Genomic DNA, 25,911 nt, shown 5'->3' with positions numbered 1-25,911 from the left:
ACATTTCATTTTGTTACAGTTAAAATTATAAAATGTTATGTTAATAAGAGATGCAGTTGCATCTTTTATATCAGATTGTTGCTTGTACAAGAGTAGCACTCTCAAAAATTAGTTTTCAATAGAACGATCGTCAAAGGCTTCAAATGACTTATAACCCTACCGGAAACAATTACCTTTTGACATAGTTCGAGATGTATTCGCTAACGATCTAGGGTTCTGGGTGCTTCTCGTACACATACGTCAAGTGCATTCGCTGAATGGTACCCCACGGAAGCATCGTACAGGATAAGGGTGCCTTTACACGAGAGACATGTGGGGATGCGCGGTGTGTAAGGTGGAAGCTAAGCTAAGCGAGTGAGATGTGCTATGAAAATGCTATAGCTATATGAGTCGCGATCCTTAGCTCACATTCATAGCTTCAAACTAGCTATGGTTGTTTTTCCAAAAAAATATGATTCCAAGGTATCAGAGCAAAGCTATCTTAAGCCAGGCCAGTAAGATGTTCTATGAAAACGTTATAGGCAAACTGGTCGCGATCTTATGGTCGCATCCGTAGCACCAATCCTTAACTCGCATCCCTCCATATTGAAAATAATTATGTAACATTCCACTCACTCTGAAGTCTACGAGCCCGGGTGTTTTTTTGTATATCGTTTATTTCGACGAGCAAGTCCTACGAGAAGCACATAAAAATGAAGCAAGTCACATCCTGCGGAATCAGTGCAACACTTGACTCACCCTAAACTCTACAAGACTAGTGTTCCTCAGCTACCGGAGCTAAGCTAAGTATCCTCAATTAAGCAATTCTATTGGTAGATTTGTCACATGTCCATAGCTTAGCTACTTCGCATATATCTAGTGGATAGGCACCCTTACAGGGTTGTTGCGATTGTTGCACGCTCCTTGCTCTTTTAATGGTTACCTTGTTCGTTATGCGCGGAGCCGAAATGCTACCCTTGTTAGTGTTTTCAATGGATCTCGGATGTCACTTTTCTGGAAACCTCAAACAACCTGTAGAGGATGTGGGTAAAGTGACGTGAAGAGTTGCATCCTTAGAACCTCTTTTATTGTGTTGTCTGTTTGACGTGCGGCTCAAATTAGGCAAAGCGGTTCTTACTTACTTAGGTAAAGTTTTACTTTTAACAGATTTTGTAAAAGAAGGACGTTAGATGTATATGTTAGATGTTGTGTTAGATGTTATATGTTTTGATGGAGGTACATCGATATCCGAGGTATCCGAAATATCGAGGATTTGATAATTCTTTTGTTTGTTTGAAAGGTCATATTAGCATCATCGGATGATTAAGTCCGGAGTAAATAGAGGTACATCTTGAGAAATAATATTAATTTAAACGCCTGCATTTATTTGCGCAGCTCTTGTGATTTTTTTTGCGATAGTATGACGAATAAATTCTCGATTGGCGAGTTCGTTGCAGTTTTCACACAACCGGTTCATATTAAGAAAATACACGTGAAAACCCGATTAAGTTTAGAAACCGCGTGATAGAATAGCTTAACGATTTTTACAAGTTAGATAGTTGAATATCGCGGAAATATTCAAGTTACATAACATGGTCCAAAGACACTTCCGTTGACCGAAAATTACTTAACGTGTTTACAGGAAACGTAAACCAGATCGCATGTCTTGTATATTCGACGGTGGCCGGCCCGATACGACAATTAAATTATGCCACCTGTACCTACCTACGTGTGTGATTGCGTAATGAGTGAGAGTAGTACGTCGTATGGCCTCCTCTGGTCATAATACCTACTGTCACGTGACGCTTACGGGGATCTGTGTGGGTGTATTAAAGACCGGAAGGAATTATCTAGTTCTAGACTAATTGTTATTGAAGTAATGTTGTATTGGAGTACTTTAATGGTACAGACGGCACGCGATGCAACAAATACAAATGTATCATACAAGCTAATCCAATTTATGTGTATGTTTATAAATGTAAATGAGTGAGTGTGTGTAGATTTACAAGGTGAAAATCTTTTACCAACCTTATGTCTTCCTCCATAGGTTTAAAGATATACAACAAATGTAAATATGGCCATAATTACAATCATGTTATATCAAACGTATTATAAAATAAACATTTAAAATTATGAATATATTTGGTTGAGAAATTAGAGGAGATAGCAGACGTATCGGTTATAAAAATAAATAATGTATCAAAAATGTGTATGGCATATTTTGCAATGATGGGTATTAGTTTAGGAATCCTGTATCTAATATCAATTGTATCGATATCGGAAGCAGACGTTAAGTATATAAAAGTTATGTGGCAAACGTAACGTTAATTCAAATGTAATGAAATTGCCTGGCCGGATATCGATATTAAATTAACTACTTAACAGTTAACATACATCCGCTTTCTGTTATGTTACATTGATACAAACGTGAATATACGTTTACTTTCTCATTTCTACTGTACTGTTTTTGTTATCTTGCTAATAAATAAACTGGTTGTTTATGTTGTCAGTTGTAAATAGTTTGTAGTTATGTATCGTCAATTCACGCAATGTTGGGATGTTCGGTTAGATATAGTGTTGAAAATTGAAAATGTTGCTGATTTTTTCCAAAAATAATATAATCTGACTGTCTGATCGATTACGTTTAATCGGGTATTCAGACAAAATATTCCAATTACAAGAATTGCTATAGAATGGCTATAAAACTGTTTTGAAGAGACCCGTTACCTGCATAGTGGACATAAACAATGAACAGTGACGTCATATTTCGATAATCTGATTACGTTTAATCGGGTGTTCAGACAAAATGTTCCAATTCCAAGAATAATATCAATGGCTATAGAACTATTTGAAGAAACCTGTTACATACAGACCTACATAGTGAATATAACAGCATGAACGGTGACGTCACATTTCTATTGTGAAGCTTTTTGAAGAGATATATAAAGATATATTTATTATTATTTATTATTATGGTACCTAAGAGAAGCAACTGTTACCACACTGGTATATCGCGACGGTGGCACAGGGCACCGGGTTCGATACTTGGCTGAGCGTAAATTATGAAATTAAATTCCTATTTCGGGACTATAAGTATTTGTTCTTTATACATACTTTTGCAACAAACATGTCACTTTAAAAATATAATATATGATATTTCATGTTTTGTGGGTTATGCACAAAAACGAATGTTGGCTCGTGTTACCGTCACGTAAGCCAAATGTAACGACTGCAGTTTTATTTATTGGGTTAAGCTTAATTTAAAACAGTTGCACAAATCCTTTCTTTATGTATTATTTTATGTAAATTCCGTAACTTCACCTAATGTTAAAAGAGGATTAATAGGTGATATGTGATCAGGAATGTATTTTAGGGAAACCCATAATGTGATTTTAAACTGATCTGTCCAGGTATTTTTTTTCCTCTCTTAATATATTAAATTGGTTCTTGAGGATAATTGATGTAGAATTTATTTATCGCTTACTTTACCAGTGAAGGTGGACGTCGTGAGGAAACGTACTAAGAATTATTTAAAAAAAGTTTTACCAATAATCCTTTTATTCGGAGTTAACTGTGGCCACCTGTGGCAGAGTAATGAAGTAGGTATAACTTCTCTAATCTGTAATCAAGAACGGATAGATAATATACTAATATGCAATAACAGAATGTTATTGTATGCCATGAATTTTACTATAGATGTTAGGTGTGTTTATAATATAATGAGAAATGCAGTTTTCAAGTATTAGCTTAAGTGGGCACTTGTAATAACCACTTGAGATATTAAAATCATGGCACCTGATGCAAAAACTTGAAATTCCTTACATAGGTACACGTACTTATTGATACCATTATTCTTATGATTACAAGGTAATAAATCAACGAGCATAGTAATTTTTGTAATATAGAACGGTTACGTGCTCCAGAATAGTAAATACTGTGGTATTCTAGGAAAAAAGACATTAAGACGCCACAGCTATGGCATAACGATGCAGTTTAAACTGAGGCACGCGCTGGCTTAAGCGACGCAATGGCTTATAACTTGATAGGCTGTTTTATTATACTTTACACAAAAAGTAAGACAATGTTGCTTATAACTTTAATTTATGCTTCAATACAATACAAGTGACTGGGCGTTGTCAACTATATATTGTCCCATTGCTGCGCACGGCTCTCCCTTCGAAATGAGAAGAGATCGGGCTGTAGTCCACCGTCTTATCCAAGTGTGGAAGAGTTTACACATCGTTTACTATTAAAGAACTTTAGCATAAGTAGGTGTCCTCGCAATGGTTTTTTTTCAAGCAAGCAAGTGATAAAACTGCTTTCATCGCACATTGCAAAACAGAACCTTAAAGTCCCAGTTTTAAATCATTCGCCTATCACTACTTCGATGGCTGGTGAGCTTTGAAGCACAAATTGCAATTTGCGTAAGTGCCATAAAATACTTTTCACGTGATTCCGTAAGCCGTATGACGTATTATGGTCAGCTTTGTCTGGATAAAAGTGGATGACTAATGAGTTCTAATTAGCTAAAGGCAAGGGCGTTCCATCGACGTGATTCATCGGACGATTCGATTCATAACATCAATCCGATTATCGTCGGCGGCTGTTCCGGTGCGCCGCGACCGGGCTCCGATGACGGTGCTTACAGATGAACCGGATATAGAAATAATGTGCGAACTGTGTGAAAGGTCCCGAACAATGGGACGTTATATTTATGCAATTGACGCTCGTAATCGGTCCGTTTTCATGTTTGTGTTTAGAGTTCACAGGCGTGATGCCTTATGTGAATATAATCGTATGGAAATGTAATTTGTAGTGGAACCCTTCGTGGTTAGACTTCCTAACACGGCGACACTTATTTCTGTCTTATAACAATTCAGTGGTATAGTTCGCGTAAATCGGCTAGTCTGCTCTGAGTATAGAAATTAATCGCGTCGCCATAGCAAATTGTATGACTACACCTGCTCGCAACAACTTCAGAGCTGACTAGTAGTTTGGCGCGCTTACCAGTATTCAACTGTATACCATACTGGATCCTTAGTTACATAAAGCGACATACTACACAAACAGAAAACTTATTTAAACTCATGCTTCATATAACCACAGCGCATGACTAAGTAATATGTATTGAACCGGGAACTTGCGTAACAAGTTGGCTAAGTTTGTTCATTTTTGGAACATATTAAGTAGATGAAAGTGAATTTTATAGGGTTCCGTACGTAAAGGGTAAAATCGGTAAGGGTAAAAGGGTAAGTCTATTACTAAGCCTCCGCTGTCTGTCCGTCTGTCACAGGGTTTTATCTCTTGAACCGTAGTAAATACATACTTGAAATTTTCAGTAAAAACAAATACTCATAAAAATAAAAACAGTTAAAAATAAATGGGACAAGAATTCGGTATTTTTCCTATCTACGAGTATTTAACCGTAATAGGAAAACAGTTTCAATATTCACGATGCATTTACTGGTTTGTCTAAAACAATACAAAATTATTCGTCATCATCATCATCATCATCAACCCATTATTGTCCCACTGCTGGGCACGGGTCTCCTCTCAGAACGAGAAGGATTAGGCCATAGTCCACCGCGCTGGCCAAGTGCGTATTGGTAGACTTCACATAACTTTGAGATTTTTTTTTGTCGTCACGTTGCAGTGCAATTTGCGTTGCAAATGATACAGTGTAAATTATTCGTAACAACTACTAAAAGTAAATATATATATATATATATATATATATAAATAAAAATTGGTATTACGGAACCCCCCATATGCGAGACTGACTCTTAATTGGCAATGTTTTTAAATAGTGCTGCTTAATGTTTGGAGCTGTCAATCCTGAATAGAATAAAAGCGTTTGTCGATAAATCGATTCGTTCCCGCTGTGGCATTGTATGACATTGGCATTCAGTTGAGACGTTCAAATACCTAGTGTACGTAACTGGGTTGCAAGGTCACCAGCTAGCTATATAATCACACTTCGCGAGATTGTTAACAACACTTGTTTTTAACAGGAAACAACAATTTTAACACAACAACACTAGTAGGTAGGTATTTAATACACTACTTGGTGTATAATACTAGCTTTTATTCGCGGCTACGCTTACGGTTAAAGGCTTTTATCTATCACTCGGTAACGATATTTTTTCGGGATAAAATGTACACCATGTTGTTATCTGAACTCCTGACAACGTGTGTACAAAATTTCATGACAATAAGTTCTGTAGTTAAGGCGTGAAAGGGAAACAAACAAACAAACGAACGAACGAACGAATTCAAATTAGCATTTATAATATTAGTTCGGATGACGCCAGTTTTTGTCGTCACATTGCAGTGAAATTTGCGTTGCAAATGATACAGTGTCATTATGCTTCCTTGCATTATTCAATCAAGGTGGTTCAAATTCATGTGCACGCTAATGCATCAATGTAATCAAAATAGTGACACAGTGTGCAGGAATTTAACAATCACGCAGACAGGCATACTTACCTTTGTATAGGTACCCATATGTCTTCAGTTGTATTATCGTGAGTTATAATTGAATAGAAACATTGTTATTGATGCCTAATACCTACTCCGCGGCTTGCGTAGATCATAGCCGATCTCTAAAGTAAAGCAACGTCGAGCGAGGTCGGGTGTTGGATGGGTGACCGCTGATGGATAAATTTTCATTATTTGGAGGACACTTTAAGTCGCTCCAACAGGGATCGACTACTGGTTATTATCGTCGAATAGCATACGTTAAACTTTGTCGGAGGCTTTTAGTCCTGGTTGTTATCGTCAATAGCGTAGAATTGTCGGTGGTCTTATGACGGGTCTGTTAATATCTGAAATGATTGGTCATTCGTTAGTACCCCTTCCTCCATGAATTCCAATTGAAGCAGCTACAGGAACATATGAACTTTAGTTGTGGGAAGAGAAGTTCCCAGCTAGGGCTTTCAACCAGCAATTGTATTGCTCACTACTAGCTGCCATCCCACGCCTTCGCGACATATATTTTTATGGCCATACTGGTTTTATTGCAGCGTAATAGTTGTGTATATGTGCTAATTATTGATAGTGCTCGTTACAACAGTTGGCTTACAGCAAAGTTCAATGACACAATTACACTCCGTGCCAAATTATGACATCAGTTTCATTCCATTCTATAGCTTCTTCGCCGGAATGGAGGAACTATGCCTATTTTTTACATGCCTACAATGCTTACAATTTTCCGGATTACTTGACAAGTATTCATGGCATGACGCATGAGCCATTAAGCTCTGATAGACATTCAACAATATATGAGTATGAATATACTCCTAATCTGTATTTGGCCAGCGTGGTGGTCTATGGCTTAAACTCTTCTTATTCCGAGATAGGACAACTACTTAGAGGTGGAACAAGAAACCAACCTTGATGATGATGAAGTCTCCGACGCAATATCTCGTGGCAGCATGTCCACCGGTTGGACTTATACACTAAAATAGTTCAAAAACTAGACTAGACTGAAGAGTACTCAAAGACACATACAAGCCAAGCCTATTATTCTAACAGTAAAGTTTACTTACGAAATCACAAAGATAAAATAGTTAAAATACCTTAGTCACTTCACAGCGCTTACTCACGTTTCACAACCAGCTTGGTATTTGCTTTTGATCGGAATGACGTCTTACATTTCCCCTTTTGTATTTCTAGGTCTAGGTCAATAAGAGCCGATTCTTCCACAATGAAATCACTCATTAAAAATCCTTTGATTCACGAATGGTTACACGGTGTGACGGCTCCGTGCGCATGTATAATGAGCGTATCGAAAAAGTGCCGCGGTCCGTCACGTAGGTCTGTGAATATGGCCACATCCCATATACTATCGCTATCGCTGGTCACGGATCTTTCGGAAATTAGACGAGATCTTCACCAGGCTTGACCATATTGCATTAGCGTGGGCTGATAAAGTTCTGTTAGATAGTTGTTTATTGGACCTTATAAAGCCCCTAGCAGTCCAGCTACTTCTAGTGTCGGCGATTGCAAGGATGCTTCGTCACGTTTTGGAGAGTAGCTGCTTTCGCTTGTAATATACAAAACGCGCGTCCCCGTCCAGTTGCTGCTTGTTGTGTCCAAAAGTAACTGAAAACGGCGCTTAAATGAATACGGACACTGCGGGTGTAGTGTTTCGGGGATCTCTGCATCTAGCTTCCGAAAAGCAGCTGATCAATGAATGTTAAAGCAGCTAGTTGCCTTTTCACCAGATATATGTGAGGTTGCTAAGCTGTGGATATCTATCAAATCCACCACTAGGATTGCTTGATTTTAATTTGTCTTTATCTTACTTTAGCTCTGGCTTTTTCCGTCCAGTCGTAGCTAAGTATTTTCATAGCACGTAGCTTAGTTTAGCTTCGACCTCGAATGTCCGAAACCGATAACGTTCGTTGATTTGTTATACCCGATTCGTTTGTTACACGCTAGTTTGTCTCACCTATGAGTGTTTGTGAATAAATATAATATTCAATAATTAGCCAAGGTAAGGACGGTGGGTACACGTGTCGGTAACCGCGCGGCCTGTGCGCCGCATACTGATGATGCTGCGAGCGCTCGGCGAGCGCATTCCTTGCCGCGGCCTGGCGCCGGCCGCCCGCCTGCCTGGGTTACCGCGGGTTTCTCAGGTTACATGTGCAATTAGTGCAAAACCTTAGCGTGCTTTGGAGCTAAGACGCGGCTGTAGTTAGGGTTATCACTCGCACTGTGTTATGTAGTATTGTAAATGCTATATTTTAGTAAGTTGTACTGTATATCATAGAAAATTTATGAACGTAAATTAAGTTTAGTCTGTGTGTTTTATGTGTATGATTTCAAAAGATTATCAATAGATCGGCCAAAAGAAACAAGGCATTCCGAGAAATTTAGTTGTATACTTAATTTTTTTTCTAGATTTCTACATTTTTGCTTTTTTTTGTATAAATTCTATTTTCTTCATAAAAATTGGCAACCCTATCTGTAATGCTCTATTGCGTTACTTTAATATCAGATGCGAAAATCGATCGACTGAAAAGATTAATGATAAATTGATGTAGGTACATAAAGACACGTTCTTTGATTTCTTGAGTCAGTATGTGAATAAGACATCAATATAAACCAACTTTCTCATTGATTGTGTACTATTATCGAAACAAAACTGCAATTTAAATAATTTATGGTATCGAACACGCGTCACTTGAACGTGAATATCAGCTAGCATGTCTAATAAGTCACTTGAAATACCGAGTGTCTATACTTGGAAATGACCACTTTACGCTTGGCGTTCAAAATGCGACGCTTCTTGAACAGTGTTTCTCAATCTTTAAAGAAGAGTTCGTGACTCTACTCTACCTCCTACTCCCCCCTACTCTCCACATTTTTCAATTTGTATTTTTTATGTTATCAATATCCGCAAAGTGTTTAATTACTTTTATTAATCTTGTAATTAAAATTTTCTAAGCAAATAAGAATATCCTGTAATTCATATTTTTTTAGCAAAAATATTATTTTTTAATTGTGACTGCGTCGTTTTCCGACTCGACCAGGGGATCGCGACTTACACTTTGAGAAACTTTTTAAGTATTCACATAATTCTTAACGGACGAATAACAACAACATCGATGGAAAGTATTAGTTTATTATTCCTAGTCCGTTTGCTTTTCGACCGCGAACACAAATATTACTATCGATTCACGTTGCATTGTTGCCATCTGTCTGTATGTAAACAAACATATCTAAACCGGCTTTTGGTTTGACTTTTGTGGAGCTTAGAATTTATCACTGCGATAATTGATGCCTACTTTACGATAAGGCGGGTTGTAAGTGTACTTTAATATTTTTATGATTCGATTATTGTTCAACTTGCGTTGTAAAGTGTAACAATATAATCAAAGGCCAATAGGAGATTTTTGTCAAGGATAGAACCTTTAGTGGTTTGACTACGGAGACAGCACCGCTACATCTATTTCGGTCTAATAACACCAATTTTAAGCGCTGCTGGGTTCAGGTTTGAAGAGTGTGGTAAGAGTAATATTTATCCGAGTTGTTCCAACGTCGTCTTAAGTCGTCAGAGATAGGAACGCATTTGTGGCCGGCCTCAGATAGGATTCTATACTTATCTGGAGTTGATTACAGATGCGGCAGTAGCTACTTACACCGGGTGAACTGCACGTCATTTGCTACTTTAATTTTATAAAAAGAAGGAGCATGACATTCCATTTTGTATTTAATGCGCACACGCAAGTTAATAGCTCCTAGAATAGCTCGCATGCTAATATCCAGCGGTGTTATTGCACTTCAACGGGGCGGGCTCTGGTCTTTTATCGTGGTAAATGTGCGCAGTTGTCACCAATCCAGTTCTCCCACGTCCAGCGGAGGCGCTCTCACGGGCGGGGTGGATGTTGCCGGGTTAACGAACCGTGCCACCGCAATATTCCACATGCCATATCATCAGCGCAGTTTTGTTTTTTAGGGCTCCGTAACTCTTTAAGGAACACTTATAGGATTATTTCGTCCGTCTGTCAAGACCCGTTCTCAACGCGTAGATGTATAAAGTCGTTTATATCAATTACTCGGGACTACGGTCTCTTTCTGCTGTTGTCTTTTAGGTAAACACAATGAAAAGTTATGACCGTTTATGTCGCATATTTTATAATTTCGCAAGTGAATTAAAACCTATACTGTAATTTCTGTTGACCAAGAAAATTTCACAAGAAGCAATGTCTTATAGCAAATGTAAAGTAAAATATCTGAAAAACGTAAATATGTACTTTAATAATAAAAACATATATACTCATACAAAAGTAGTGCATATTTGTCGTCAGTGCTGTTATTAAATTACTCAGTACTGAACCCTCGGAGCGCGAATCCAACTCGCACTTGGCCGATTTTTTCCGACTTTCTCCACTCACTACAGCCGTGCTTAACAGTACATTTTAACATAATAAAAATTAATCACTAGGCTTATCCAACAGTGTAAATTATATATTGTAAGAGATGATTCGAGTCTCTATGGACAGTTGGCCGATTGTATGAAGTAAAAGCTAAATCATAAGACGTCGTTTCCATTAATTTGATACTCGGTTGACATACAATCATTGTTGAATAAGAACCAGTTTGGCCAGTATCATGCGGCAACGGTGTATGTATAACTATGTATTATGTTTTGTACCGACCTACATATTTGTAATGTGTAATTCTAACTCTCGTAAGACCCACATTACTTGAAAGGCAGCTTTTTGCACCTTCCTGTCTTACTTTGCACGTCATGTTTAGTAAAGGAATACAGTTAAGATTATTATTATGTTCGTTTTAGTAAGCTATGTGGGTTTTAAAACTGATATTAGTTACATAAACCACATGACAACTATTTATATTCATTTCACGATTTTTTGAGGATTATGACATGGTATATGAGTCAATTAACAATATGTCTGTATATGGATTACGCGCGACTTTCGCAATTTTCAAATTAGGCGATTCAAAGTTGCATGTTTTTACTTAGATTTTAAGAATGTCGTATACGTGTGGACAGCCTTAAGCACACTTAACTTGCGCTTAGCTATTCCTTCGAGTGCGCGTCGCCTAATGTGCCCTTGAATACGAATAATAAGCATGTGTTGTTCATTCATATCAGTTCATGAAACGCATATAAACATTATACAAGAATGTATACTACTAAAATAACATTATTTCTAAAATATCACTTCGGTTGCAGCGACGCATAAAGTATTCCGTAATCGGTCAACAATACCTTCTCGGCTATTGTTTCAATCAATCATATTTTACTATCGACCAATCAGTATGCGATGCACAAATGCTATATTGAAATGATTGAAACCTACGTATTGTGGTATGTTGGACGTCTATGTTATTTGTAATTCTCAAGTAATACATCCATATCGATTTCCTTATGAATGTAAGTTATTAGATAAGTTAAAAAATATCGCAGTGATTGTTTTGTGAGATTGTAAAGTTTGTAGGGTTAGTATCGCAATAAAAGAGAATGATTAAATTGGTGGACATATATGGTACATTTTATTGGCGTCATCATACATATAGCCATGAAAGTGATGAATGTATAATATTATTATGATGTAACCATTTTTTAAAAACATGGCCAAATTAGCCTACAATTTCATTCGTTCCGTTTATACCCAACTAACCACAACTCTATTTATTTGATATATCGTTTGAGCTTCATATGAGTGATTCAGAAGTATTTTTGTTGTTTAATTAAAATTATTGATAAGTACATAAATAATATTAACAATAAATTATGACTCATTTATGACTATTGTTTTCACAGTTTGTACTGTACATAGTGTTTATTTGCGCGTAAATGTGTGTAATTACATAAGCTTAGGCGTTCCAAATATTCCATTCACATTGAATTTCATCTCGTTACAACATCGTATGTACTGCGCCGATGTGGCCACACGTTCAATTAATGTTATTAGTTTCAACATCATAACTCTCCGTTTGAGCGGTATATAAATGTTTTGTTGTTTGTTTGGGTATGTTATGCCGGCACGGTCTACGTGACCGAACGTGTAAAAAGTTGGCTTCGTGTAAATAATGACTTATCTTTTGAGATAGAGTGAATAGCATACAGATGATTATTAGAAGTTGACCTGTTAATTCAGTTGGACAATTTTCAAAGACTTTCAAATTTTATTTCATTTCAGACTTGATATATAAGTTTTAAAGGAAGAAAGAAAGTAGGTCTGCCCTGATTTGAACTACCTACGACTAAACTCATTATTAAGGCACAATGTTACATACTGCGCCCAATACGTTACTTTCTATTTGACAGATTATGTCAGTGATTCTCAAATTACGACATACGGTTTACCGAATATAATAATGTAATCGATAATCGTATCGATGTAATTCTGATGTAATATACATATATTGTTATAGCATCGAACTTATTTATAAAATCATTTCGCATAATTTCACGTTTCAAAAATCCATAAATTTGAGTATGTTACTATTTTCTATTTTCTTTTCACAAAAATACGGAAATTGATCTTCGTCAGAAACTTATATCATGGATGTTGTTAAACCACGGTAATATTAGTCATGATAATAAACCTACAATATACAAAGAATAGTGTGATTGGTAACAATGATTCGACAGGCCGTTCAATAGATCTGATATAACGCGACCCTTATTGTACCTTCTGGCATGTTTATTATGAGTTGTAGCTACGTATAAATAAAAGGGCACTTCCTGTCGCGTAGATTTTTTGATTACACACTAAATAATTTCATTGATGATAACCAGTAACAACTTCAATGAAAAGTGAAAAATTCCGTTTATGTAGGTTCATTATTTTCCAAGATTAATTAACAAATAACACACGATTATGATTTTAGACAGTGTTTTGGTGTTGTTACGTTAGAACTAACGTAAAAATATTACCAGACAAATCACTGTTAGGTATTTACTTGTATACATTAGTAGTAGGTACTATAGGTAGGGATTGCGGAGGTTAATAAATGTCATTGCACCGCACCTCCGCGAGGAGTCAAGGGCGACTCTGATGGGGCGTCGCATGCGCATCTCGCACGCAATGTCCCGACGCGATCTCCATAGACGTGTGGGAACTCCTTCCGATTATACCTCCCTTGTTACATTGCAACATTCTTGTTAGGAATGCGAATGTTACTCCATACGTTAGTAGTTGAGGTCGGGATAGGTTATCGCTTATTTCTGTTTGGCAACGGTTTTATTAATTATACTATTGACCGATTTTTTTAATTACCTACGTCATATGTAAACAACAAATAAATTGGGCTGATATCAGCCTGTATGCGGATATAGAGTAAATTCATGAAGAAATAATTGAATAAAAAGAAAAATAAAAGAAAGAAAACTATTTACTCCGTATTTCAAATAACTATGAATGACATCCAGAATGCTTAGACGCGTTTTATTTTTCGTACACGTTTTTAATATACACGAAAACAAAAAAAATTAACAAAACGTATGACGTTTAGGTACGCACTCTCGTATATTGTAAAATAAGCATTTAGTAGCGAGTTATCGGCACGATTGGTCAGTTTCCCGCCGATGGCCTCGTATCGCAACCCGTTTCCTCCCGTTTTACGATGACAACATATCACGTGTGTTAATATTAATAAATGGTTCTCTTTGTCCACAGGATCAATATGATAACTTAGCCGCCCACACACACAAAGGAATCGAGTTCTTAGACAAATATGGAAACTTCGTTAAGGAGAGGTGCGCGATAGAATTAGAATATGCAGGAAAACTCAGGTGAGTTTTTATTGCTTTCTTATAATAAATGTGTCTGCGAAATTACACGCATCAAATCGTCTCTTTGTTCGTAAATATTAGGTTTTACCGGTAAATTTTAGGATTTACCGCAGTTGGGGCTTTTACACGTGACACGCTATGTGGGTAATTAGACTTCATCGGAATTTATTATATACAAGTGATATTATTTTCCCGAGAAAAACAAATGCAGTTTGGTTATAATACATGATTTTAATTTTTAATTTGGATCGGCGGTAAGAGTTCAGTTTATTTTGTAACGTATTAACTACTCTACTAGATTGCCCCTTATAAATGCATTGGGTAAGAACAGTTACGGGGATGGAGTGTGTAAATATGTTTCACGTATTTACTTCGTCATATGTAAATAAATATAGTTCAAAAAACTAAAAAACACGCTTTTATGATAAAATTAACTAAAAAGTATAAAATCTAAATGAATCTAGGAATCAATTAAGGAACAGTAAATAGTATAATTGTGAAATAAATCTACAAAGTTTGAACGAAATCTGGCCGTTTAAAGTGGGTCAAAATCGCGCCCAAAGAAGTCGGTTACAAACATACAAACATACAGGTGAAGCTAATAAAAAGCGTGTAAAAATGTAAGGTTGGGTTAGATTAGGTTATTTTTTTACCAACATAAGTATGCAATTACCGCGATTGATTTAACTAGTAATACAAATGAAATTGTAAGTAAATTATATTAAATCTAGTCTCATTAAATATTACGAAACGATTTTCAAATTAAACATTTCATATTATTACTATTTATGATTGTATCCACGATCTCGTATATGGAGATCAAAGAGAAAAGTCTTCGTATGTTGATATGGAGGGATCTCGTTTGAAAACAACAGAGATTGCATCTAGCAAAGAGGCAGGGGAGGCTGAGTATAGGTTATTCATATTAATATTAGAATAAGTTATCATCCCCTATTTCGTTCCCCTAGGGAAAGATTTTTCAAAAATCATTACATGCTCATCTACGTTATAATGACTTTGCTGCAAAATTTAGACGCACTAAAATTTTGATTTTTGGACGTATCAGTTTAACTGACGCATTGTTGTCTGCCATTATCTTAACTAAATAACAGCTTCCCATTTTGTATCGATGAGTTTAGGCTTAAAAAATATTCCAAGCTAATCATGGTTGTTTGTTTGGACTGCGAAAGTCCACGAAGTTCCAGAAAGGCCTATGAATTAAGCCCACGCCATTAGGGGGGCCGAATTCGTTAACTTTCGAGTTTTGAAGACACAAACACGATAGCTGAATTTTTATACATACAAACAAAATATAAATATGCATATTTTTAATGAGAATAGATTGTTCCTTAATAAAAGCAAACATATCGAAACGGTTTCATGCAAATTGGCAATTAATTATTTATTAATTCTAAAAAACTACGTAAGTATGCGATAAGAAAAGATTAGCAAATCGAATGTAACTCCGAGACGAGTGGGCTGCCAGGAGATGTGGACCAACTCGTATCACCAGTTCCGTATGCAAAAATATATCGAGTCGAACGTCCACTTTCACTATACATGCTATATTAGGTTACTTATCGAGTAGGTGGCTATTCACACGTACTACAACTACACTACACCGTACCACAAACATATGGGAATAATACTTGCGTGGGGTACAGTTATTAACAGAACTAGCATTTTTTTTTATCCGTGCGTGTCACCTGTCTTTTGTTTTTTTTTTTAATTATAACGTACTTTTCCTATATTTTCATATTTTAAGCTTTTTAAACTAAAAAATAACTAATTAGCGTTTGCGCGCTCAGGCGCTCTGTAAGTTTGAAAGCATTTGCCGTCCAAATCTACATTGTGGAAGATACTGTCCTCATTGCGAGCATAATGTCACTAAAAGCGACACACAAGAGAAGCCGACAATTCTATCACAGACACATTTTTGTAGCAGCAACTACAAGTAGCTGCAGCGCTGCTATTCACGCTTAACGACTGCTTCATTTTGTCGCTGCCTTGTGGTGACGTTGTGGCACGTGTGAATAGCCATTAAATATATGTAATTTGATGATATTATACAATTTTTAATTATGTCACTCATTATGCATGGCCATATCACACGTCACTGGCAGCGCTTTCGTCGGCGATCACCTTTCGCATTTTAATTAATTGGTCTATCGGTAAAGAGTATTGGTCATCGTATCGTAGTGGCTTGTCATAACGAAATTTCCGGGGTCAATCACCGATATGACCAAATTGTGAATTCTGCTTATTTCGTTTTCTTTGGTTATTGCTACCTAACACCAGTCAACTAACTTATAAGGTATTCTTTTTAAATATTATTTATTTATTGTTACAGGAGGCTTGTCAAAAATTATCAACCAAAACGAAAGGAAGAAGATGAATACCAGTAAGTATTTATGATAATTTGAATAGGATAGATTGAGTATTAATAACGGGCGAAGTCCTCAAGAGTAACAACAGCAACATATATGTCGACCTCATGTAGAATTTTATCTGGGGTCGACTACAGATGTCCTTGTTTGATTGTCCTTACCAACTTCGTATTTGGGCACGTGTCTCCTCTCAGAAAGAGAAGGATTAGGCCATCGCGCTAGCAAAGTGCGAATCGGTAGACTTTACGTACTTTTAATATTATTTAATTCTATCAGGTATGCAGATTTCCTCATGATGTTTTCCTTCACCGTTAAAGTACAAAAGCGAAAGGTGGATATTCCGAACTAATGTTATATGAAGGAATCTTAGGCATATAGGTTTCCTCATGATGTTTTCCTCCATCATTGCAATAGTAATGAATATTTTTGTTACCTACCACTTCAAAGGTTTGTGTGGTATTGGACATTCCGGCGTGGGACGTCGAAATTTACATAGAATGGATTCTTATAGATCTGTCTAGAGACTTTCGTCTAGACTTTATGAAAGTAAATAGACAGAAGTGACATATTGCATATACAGTGGATTATTTCGAAGATACGAATGGAGAGGTTTCTTTGCATTACAGATGTTAAGAGGTCACTGTCTCCCAGGGACAACTGTAATCAACTTCAAATAGGAGTAGAGTCCTACAAGAGATTGGCCATATGCGTCCCCTATAATAATAAGTTCGAATCCCTCGTGTAAATATTCCTTACCACACCCTTCTAACAAGCTTCTAGCGCTTCACCGTTGTTTTAGGGCAGAAATCATTATTATACTCGTAATATCATCATATAAAATGTTAAAAATGTGTCGATATTGGTAAATATTTTGTCGTCTTCCGTCTAAATTTATCACCTCTTAGGTGTTTCATTTACTTATTTTTCCTTATTTTATACTGTTTCTATCATACAACTAATAGCAGGAAAATGCGATTGGATAAACGAAGTACGTACGAAGACTATTGAATACCTCTTCCATATTTAAGAGTTTTTTATGTTACTAGGTACACACGCTAAAATTATAGTAGGTACATTAATATTTAAATTATAACTACAAACTATAATAAAATCAATTATTCCTCGACTACTCGCATAATCAGATATTCGCTATACCTAATAGTTTAACAGCACAGGGACTTCAATCCCCGGTCAGATAACATCTATTAATAAGGTTTTCCTTTTTCTTTATTATATATCATATCACCCACGGAACACTAAAGTAAAGTATAATCGTATAAAGAGTCTAGCGTCAATCAATATAAAATCCTTTTTTAGTCACTTACCTATATGACTAAATTGTAGAATGCAAATCAATGTTATAAGTTGCATCTCGCTGACCAATGACCATACAATATAATATATTTTTAAAAACATATACAATCTTTCAGGTATTCAGCATGCAAAGCATTCATTCAGACAGTTTGCCTATATGACTAAATTGTAGAATGCAAATCAATGTTTTAAGTTGCGTCTCGCTGACCAAAAACCATACAATATTTTGTTAAAAACATATACAATCTTTCAGGTATTCAGCATGCAAAGCATTCAGACAGTTACTTCAAGAGCTGGGCGACTTCGCGGGTCAACGCGAAGTGGTGGCGGAGAACTTACAGTCGAACGTGGTCAGGGAGTTGCACCTACTCGCCAAGGAGCTGCGCGAGGAACGGAAGGTGAGCGAGTGTGTGACGTCATATTTGCACCTTGAATGAAAAGCTCATTAGAAGACGGGTTAGAAGACTAAGAGTGCCTTTCCAGCAGATATTGAAGGTAGAACCCTTTGTGGTTCGACTCCGGCGGCACCACCGCCACACCTATTTCTGCCTAATAACAGCAGTGTTAGACGCTGCTGTGTTCCGTTTTGAAGGGTGTGGTAAGGGAGGCAGACTTTTCCGAGGCGTTCCATCTTAGTCCTCAGGGGTAGCGGCGCATCTGTAGCCGAACTCGGGTAGAAATATCTAATCCTATCTGGGGTTGATTACAGATGTTCATTAGCGGCAGTAGCCACTTACCATCAGGTGGACTGCATGCTCGTCTGCTACTCCTATATTATATTAAAAAAAAATGAAATGTGCAAAGTAGCTAAGCGGTGTGCGAGGTCAAAGCTAAGCTAGGCTAAGCGGGATCCATAGCTCACATCCGTCGCGCCAATCCTTAGCTGATCCCTCCATATAAAAAACATGGATTAGCTACTAAAGCTAAGCTACTAGCACCTAACGAATCAAAATCAAGCAATGCTATTGGTATATTTGACACAAAGCCTAGGGATTTCACACTTATCTGATGGAAAGGCACTCTTATGTTTGGGAATGAAAACCACGCTATTTTCCGATAAATGTAAACAAAAGTGTAGGAAATAATATAAATAGCGAAACTCTTGTAGTTTTAGTTGGTTCTTTTGTAAAAGAACTTCAGCTATGTCTTTTAGAATAAGTAAACAAATGTATAGGAGTAGAATGGGCGTTGGCCGATTATTCAGTTTTCGGATTCTGGACTTGGACCGGACCTTGCATAGAGACACTGACGGATATATAAGCAATCTTGTTGAAAGCGGTCAACCTTTGAATGGTCACTGGAATATTTTCATGAACGTTTCCGTGCTTCAGAGAGCACGGTAAGTAGTCGGTCATGAATGAATGCAGTTAGAAAACAGCTGACAGCCGGGTTTCATACTAATCACACCAGATTCAAATAAGAAATATAAAATAGGTGAAGGTTTAACAAATCGTGTTTAAGAAAATCAAACCCTAGGTACCAATTATTGTTTCATTTCCACGAGATATTCCTACTTAACAAATTTATTTGAGTTTACTCTTTTACTCTTGGTTAAGGGTTAATGTATTTTATGGTATAGCTGAAACCCTTTTTTAGATAGATTTTGAAAATAAGGAGGTTCTGTGTTCAACCATGATCTATGCGTATATCTGCGACATTCTCGAAATCTACTAGTCCGATTTGGACGGGGTTTTTGCTATCACTGCTGGTATCAAATCTCTCCATTATTGAGTATTTTCCATTACCTACTCCATCACGCTGCTTCAGTTTGGATTGTTGGAGACCTGTACTATTTTTACCCGACTGCCAGGGAAGGGTTAGGTTAGGTTAGGGAAGGTAGAAAACTTTCAAAGTTTCTTATGTAAAACTAAGACCGTGCCTCCTATTTCACAGCAACACTTGAACGAAGGTGCGAAACAGATGGCAGTTCTGAACTCGGCCATAGGGGCACTGGAGCGGGCGCGGAGAGCGTACGAGAGGGCCGCCAGGGAGTCTGAACGAGCTCTCGAGGCGTTTCAGAAGGCGGACGCCGACCTCAATCTGAGGTGCGCTTGGCTTTGTTTATGTATCCACACCGGCTTGGAGAGGAGCAAGCTGTGCCAGGAACGAAGTGATGAAGGATAATGATGACGGATTTCATGTCGTTTGTTTAGTGTTTTTATGAGAGTGAAGTAGTAAACGAGCATACAGATACAGTCCATCTGATGGTAAGTGGTAACTGCCGCCCATGAGCATCGACCAATTCCAAATAGAAAAGGAAGGTCTACCTGAAGCTTATCACAGCCACCACTCCTGAGGAAATAATAATGTTCTCTTGTGAGACCCAGTAGTGAAATGAGCTCTCGAAGTGTTTCAGAAGGCGGACGCCGATCTCACTCTGAGGTGCGCTTGGCTTTGTTTATGTATCCACACGGGCTTGATGAGGAATACGTTTCGGGAACGAAGTGGTGAAGGATGACGGGCTGTTTTTGATTAGCTTAAAATTATGTGATCAGTGCATTTGATGTCGTTTCTTTAGTTTTTATAAGATTAAGTCAACGAGCATGTAGTCCATCCGATGGTAAGTGGTAACTGCCGCTCACGCGCCTCTACTAGTTAGTAGTAGTAGTTCATAGAGTTCTTGTAGCGTAGGAATACTACCTGAAGCCGATCACAGATGCGCCACCACTCCTGAAGAAATAATGAATGAAGGAGCTTTTGTAGTAACCCGTCTTCAAGTTCTCTTGAGAGACTAATTCAGATGAGCTATCGAGGGCTTATGAAGTACACTTACTGATTGAAATAGGCTAAGGTAGGCCTTGACTTATTAATGTATTCTGAACGTAGTTTTCCTTCCTTTTAGTCAATATAAACTACAGTGAATATAAACTGTTTTGTAAGAATTTATTGAGTATCAGGTATTAGATGTCAAAGTCAAAGGTTTTTAAGTAGACACCATATAAAGACTAAAGTTGGCTTTAGAATTTGAGCACATAAAAGCTATAAGTGACAGTAAAATTTGTAGATAATTTTTGATCTGTAAATAATTGTAAAAAGGATGTATAGCCAATTATTTATTTTTATTGCGTGCGTACGTGCATGCATTCGTGCGTGTGTGTAGGTAATCAATCTACCGTCATTAGAATAATTTGCGTTTATTTTTTTGTCAAAATCGAAACTTGGGCGTTTAAATTATGTGAGAAAATTTTATAATGCTTTATTATGTAGATTATGTTTTTTAAAATATATTTTTGAGAAACAAATGGTCAATGACTGTGTAAAAAAATGAATGACAATGTAAACACTTTAATCCCTTTTATTTCTTGCTTTTTGGTAAGTTTGGTTCACAAACATAGTCGTCATGGATAATACCGTATCTGTCGATCGACTCGACAGGTCGACTTCAGGTAGAAATCTAATATTATCTGGGGTTGATTATAGATGTCCATGGGCGGCAGTAGCCACTTACCATGGGATTGAATGACATGCTTGGTTACTACTTCTATATTATGAAAATAAACGTGTTTTCCTTTTTAATTTTGGTCGATTAATACATCATAGTAAGTATTTACTGATATTTACGATTTTTTTTTCGATTTCTAGTCGAGCCGAGGTGGAGAAACAGAAAGCGAACATGAAACAAAGGAGCCAGCTGTGCGAGGACGCGAAACAAGAGTACACGGACCAACTACGGAAGACCAACGAGGCACAGAGACAGCACTACGAACAGAGGCTGCCACACGTTTTCAAACAGTTACAGGTATATTTCAGTACAAATGGACAATGGCTCAGAACTCACGGATTGTTTTTAGAGTTCCGTATCTAAAGGGAAAAACGGAAGCTTAATACTTAGGCTTTGCTGTTTGTCCGTCTGTTACAGGGCTCTATCTCCTGAACCGTAATGGATAGCACTTGAAATTTTTACAGAGTATCTATATAACCTGTCTGCCTTATCGTTAGGTATATATATAAAAGAATCACGACACTACATATGTATAAAAATATATGAGAAAACTTTAAACATAAAAATATACATTAATAAATGTTATGTATAATAATTACTCATATATGTAATGTGCTTGTAATCCTTACAGTGTTTATTCTTTTTATCTAATCTGTTATCTGTCATGTTTTATACAACACGTTGTAATGTTAAAGAGTTGTTATTACCACCCACACAAACAATAACCGCTCAAAGGGCAACAGTGAGGCATTTTTCCATTTTCCTCCCGACTAGAGCTAAATTCTAGCGTTGCAAGCTATTCAATGCATAAACTCGAGCGTTTATGGAGCGTGCCATTGTATGAAAAACATTATAAACACCACGTAATGTACGTATTGTGACGGCAAGTTGAGGCTTTGTCGCCGTTCGTGTGTCTTATTCCCGCTCGGTACATCACTATTTTTATAATGTTACGATTTTAACAATAAAATATATAGATATAAATTAAAAAAATAATAAATTTAATCGATAATATACATGGAGAGAATTTTCTATGTGATGAACTGTATCCGTTGAAATGGTATGGCAGTTTTTCTGTAAATATCCTTTGACTGTATTTGAAAATTAAATAATAGTTATTATTAACTATCGTATTTTTTCGTTATGTTAAAGACATACCGTTTATTTATGTTTCGATTAGAATTGAAAAATATGGTATATAAGATGTTTTTAATATACTGTTTTTTAACTCTTACAAAATATTAATAAATAAGCGACATAAAATGACCTTTGTCATACCGAAACACTAATTGTTATTAAGTAATTTTATTGGCACTGTTGCACCGAAAATCATTTGTTAAATCGGACACTTACAATTGACATTTAATTAAAAATTTATTTTTAACCCACTCGAGCACCGAATCCCAGCACTAACGGACAAAGTTCGCAACAGTTCGGCGGGAATGTCTCCGAAGTTCGCCAACGTGAACAGTTGGCGGCGTGCCAACTGGGTCAACTGGAAAGCCACAATTTGTGTATGCGCTAGGGATGCTGCGACATATGTGGGGAAATTTCGATGATAATGCACCGGAACTGTCAATGTTTATGATATAGATATACCTCTGCTAGTACGATTTTATCATGCCGAAGAAAATCGAATAATCGATATCATAATATATTTTTTTTATATAGTAATAGGACTAGGTTGGCCAAAAAAAGCGCCAAAATTATAACTCTAAATTTATATATATTTTACGAATTATCGATAATATCTCGTCAAATTTTCATTATTACCAGTGCATCGATATTTTAGATCGTCTATATAAATATCGATAAATTCACAAGCTGCATCCCTAATGCGTGCTATACTTGCACGTACTGTAAGGGTGACAGCGGTGCATTCTAAAGGACAAAGGCCAAAAGGATTTTTGTACTCGTTGTAGCGATAATGAACATGGCAACGATAAAAAATGATCCTCTTTTTATTGTGTTTCTCTTGATTACGTTTTCTCTTTTGTACGATATTTATTATTTTTAACCGACTTCAAATAAGGAGGTTCTGTATTCGACTCCCATGTATGTATGTTAGCTTGTATGTCCGCGATTTTCTCAGAAACTACTGATCCAATTGGTGTGGAGTTTTGGTTACGTGAATACATATCGTGTAAGGAAGCTTTTAGTATAAAATACATTAGGGATTTTTATGGCCCCATTCGTATCGTTATACGTTAAACCTGTCAGATTTGGGCTGCAACAGACAGCATCATATTAATTTCTACCACGCTTTTATTAGCTTGACCCGTATGTATGATCACGCGATTCATTTCTATATTCAGAGCGGACTAGCAGTTTTACGCGGACTATACCGGTCTGACTCGCTTTATGTCTGTTAAACCCTTTTTCGTAAATAGAAGATTAATTTACACATGTTTGCGTCTGTAGTAATACTAAAAGTTATCTCGAATTATACCGCGCATGTATTTATAATCACACACAAAACAATAGTTTTTTGCAGAAAAAGAACTATTCTTAAACCGCGTACGATAATACATTGTAATCGTAATCGTAACAACATAGATAACATGAACATGAACTACTTAATTACAATCTACCTCAGTTCAAGGTAGCCTATGCTAGGCTTCATGGCTGTGTTAAAATATATTTAGTTCAAGGCTTCATTAATTACTTTATATGCTTCAAGTTCATGTTCCACGTGTATTATGAATGTGCAATATTTTTTTGATTTTGAAATACTTAGAGTCGACATTTTTTTAATACTAAAATGGTTGACGTGTAAATTCTTGAGTTATTTTAATTTCCGTTTCCTTTTGAATCTAATAAGATATCTACAACACTTAAATGATTTTAAAAATATAAGATATAAGTTACTTCTTGTGAAGTTCATAATATAAATGTAATATAATTAAAAATAAACAAGCAAAAATATATTTTCTTTATGCTTAATAACTGAAATCTGTGTTTACCTGTTACAGGACTTAGACGAAAAGAGAATAAAGAACATAAAAAATTTCATGTTGAGTTCAGTGGACGTGGAGAGGAAAGTATTCCCCATAATAATGCAGTGCCTGGATGGCATGGAGGAAGCAGCCAATAGTATTAATGAGAAAGAGGTAAGACTCCTTCCTGATCTCTCCATTATTATAGTAAAGATAAACGCTTAACGTGATCGTCACTTTACATAATAATACTGTTGGACATTTGACATGTTTCTTAATTATTTGGAGATCAGCAGCACACCCTAAAATGCTGTTCTTGCGTTTAATTAAATTACGGTAAAATATTGACGTAGATGTAATGTAAATAACTTGACTCGGATGAAATCGATCTTTGGATGAATGATGATGATGATGATGAATCTTTGGAGTTTGTTAAAAATAAGGATTTCTAATCCATTACATTATATCCGAATATCAATCGCATGTGCACATATCTTCGGATTCGATGCATAATAACAACCTTTACGTAAACAGCCTATGTTACAAGAACATAGCTTAATGTAACATAGAAGGTCTATTGTTTAAATTTATGCAGAAAATGAAAAAAATGATACTTTGTGCATGATGAGCTAAAGTAGTGATCCCGTATCTTATGAAGTGATCACTGACGCCTGGCCAGCAGAAGCTTTGTTTAATATTTACGCGGAATTATTATCTTTACCTATAAAAAGTCAATACCCCATATAGGCACATAAACACACAAATTGTATGAACTTCCAGGACACACAACTAGTGATAGATAGGTACAAATCCGGCTTCGTGCCCCCGGAGGACTTCAGGTTCGAGGCGTCGGCGGGCGCGGACGCCCCCGACGCGGCCGCGCACGTGCCCGCGCACCACCTCACCGCCGCGCGCGGCACCGTCTCCGGCAACCGCGTCAAGAAACGCGGCGGCCTCCTGTCCATATTCACGTCGAATAAGGTGATTATACAATGCGATATAATGGTCGTATTAATCTAATATTATTTTTATTTATGGAATTCAATGCTTTAATTAATGTACATTTTATTTTATTTATAAGATCGGTAGGAACGTTTAGTTCGTTATAAATTCCCGTTTTGCAATCTGAGTATGATTTTGAATTAGAACATAAATATTTTTTATAGGTTAAATGGTTCGTTTTAAATTCGACTTTTGTCAGACGCGGCTATTCTAGGGTAATCTATTTTTGTTTGAATATATTATATGTGCAATATTTTTTTTGGTTGACGAATTTATTCGTAAACCGTCCAAAGAAACAAGAAGTTTCATAAAACGCTACAGTATGTTTAACAATTTATGTTATGATTACAATAGTATGCAACAAAAGTATAATCTTGACTCATTTCATATTCATATATTTTTTTTATATTTCAATAATTGTTTTGGGTATTAGTTTGAACTTCGATAAAATACTTTTGGTGCTATAGCGTTTTCTATCCCAAAACGGTAGATTCTTAGGCATGGTCGATGTCTCTAAGAGGCTTGAATAAGTAGTAAATGACATGTAGTGACAAAATATACGCATGTGTAGCTTAG

At 36.5% G+C, this 25,911-nt stretch overlaps 1 protein-coding gene across 5 annotated transcripts in view; it reads left to right on the top strand.

The window, feature by feature from the left end:
- Positions 1 to 25,911, top strand: part of Cip4 (formin-binding protein 1-like Cip4) — a 78,682-nt gene that overhangs the window by 45,252 nt on the left and 7,519 nt on the right. For all 5 annotated transcript variants that reach the window (XM_073080159.1, XM_073080158.1, XM_073080156.1 and 2 more), the window contains exons 2-8: positions 14,139 to 14,254; positions 16,605 to 16,655; positions 18,209 to 18,353; positions 19,849 to 20,000; positions 21,538 to 21,694; positions 24,370 to 24,507; positions 25,114 to 25,314. In XM_073080159.1, coding sequence (XP_072936260.1) covers positions 14,139 to 14,254; positions 16,605 to 16,655; positions 18,209 to 18,353; positions 19,849 to 20,000; positions 21,538 to 21,694; positions 24,370 to 24,507; positions 25,114 to 25,314 — 960 coding nt within the window. The remainder of the gene's footprint in view (positions 1 to 14,138; positions 14,255 to 16,604; positions 16,656 to 18,208; positions 18,354 to 19,848; positions 20,001 to 21,537; positions 21,695 to 24,369; positions 24,508 to 25,113; positions 25,315 to 25,911) is intronic.

This window comes from Epargyreus clarus, unplaced genomic scaffold (assembly GCF_041222505.1).
Source record: "Epargyreus clarus isolate Ecla_fem2 unplaced genomic scaffold, WU_Ecla_fem_2.2 ptg000014l, whole genome shotgun sequence".
Taxonomy (NCBI): Eukaryota; Metazoa; Arthropoda; class Insecta; order Lepidoptera; family Hesperiidae; genus Epargyreus; species Epargyreus clarus.
This window is presented reverse-complemented; position numbering and strand designations above follow the sequence as displayed.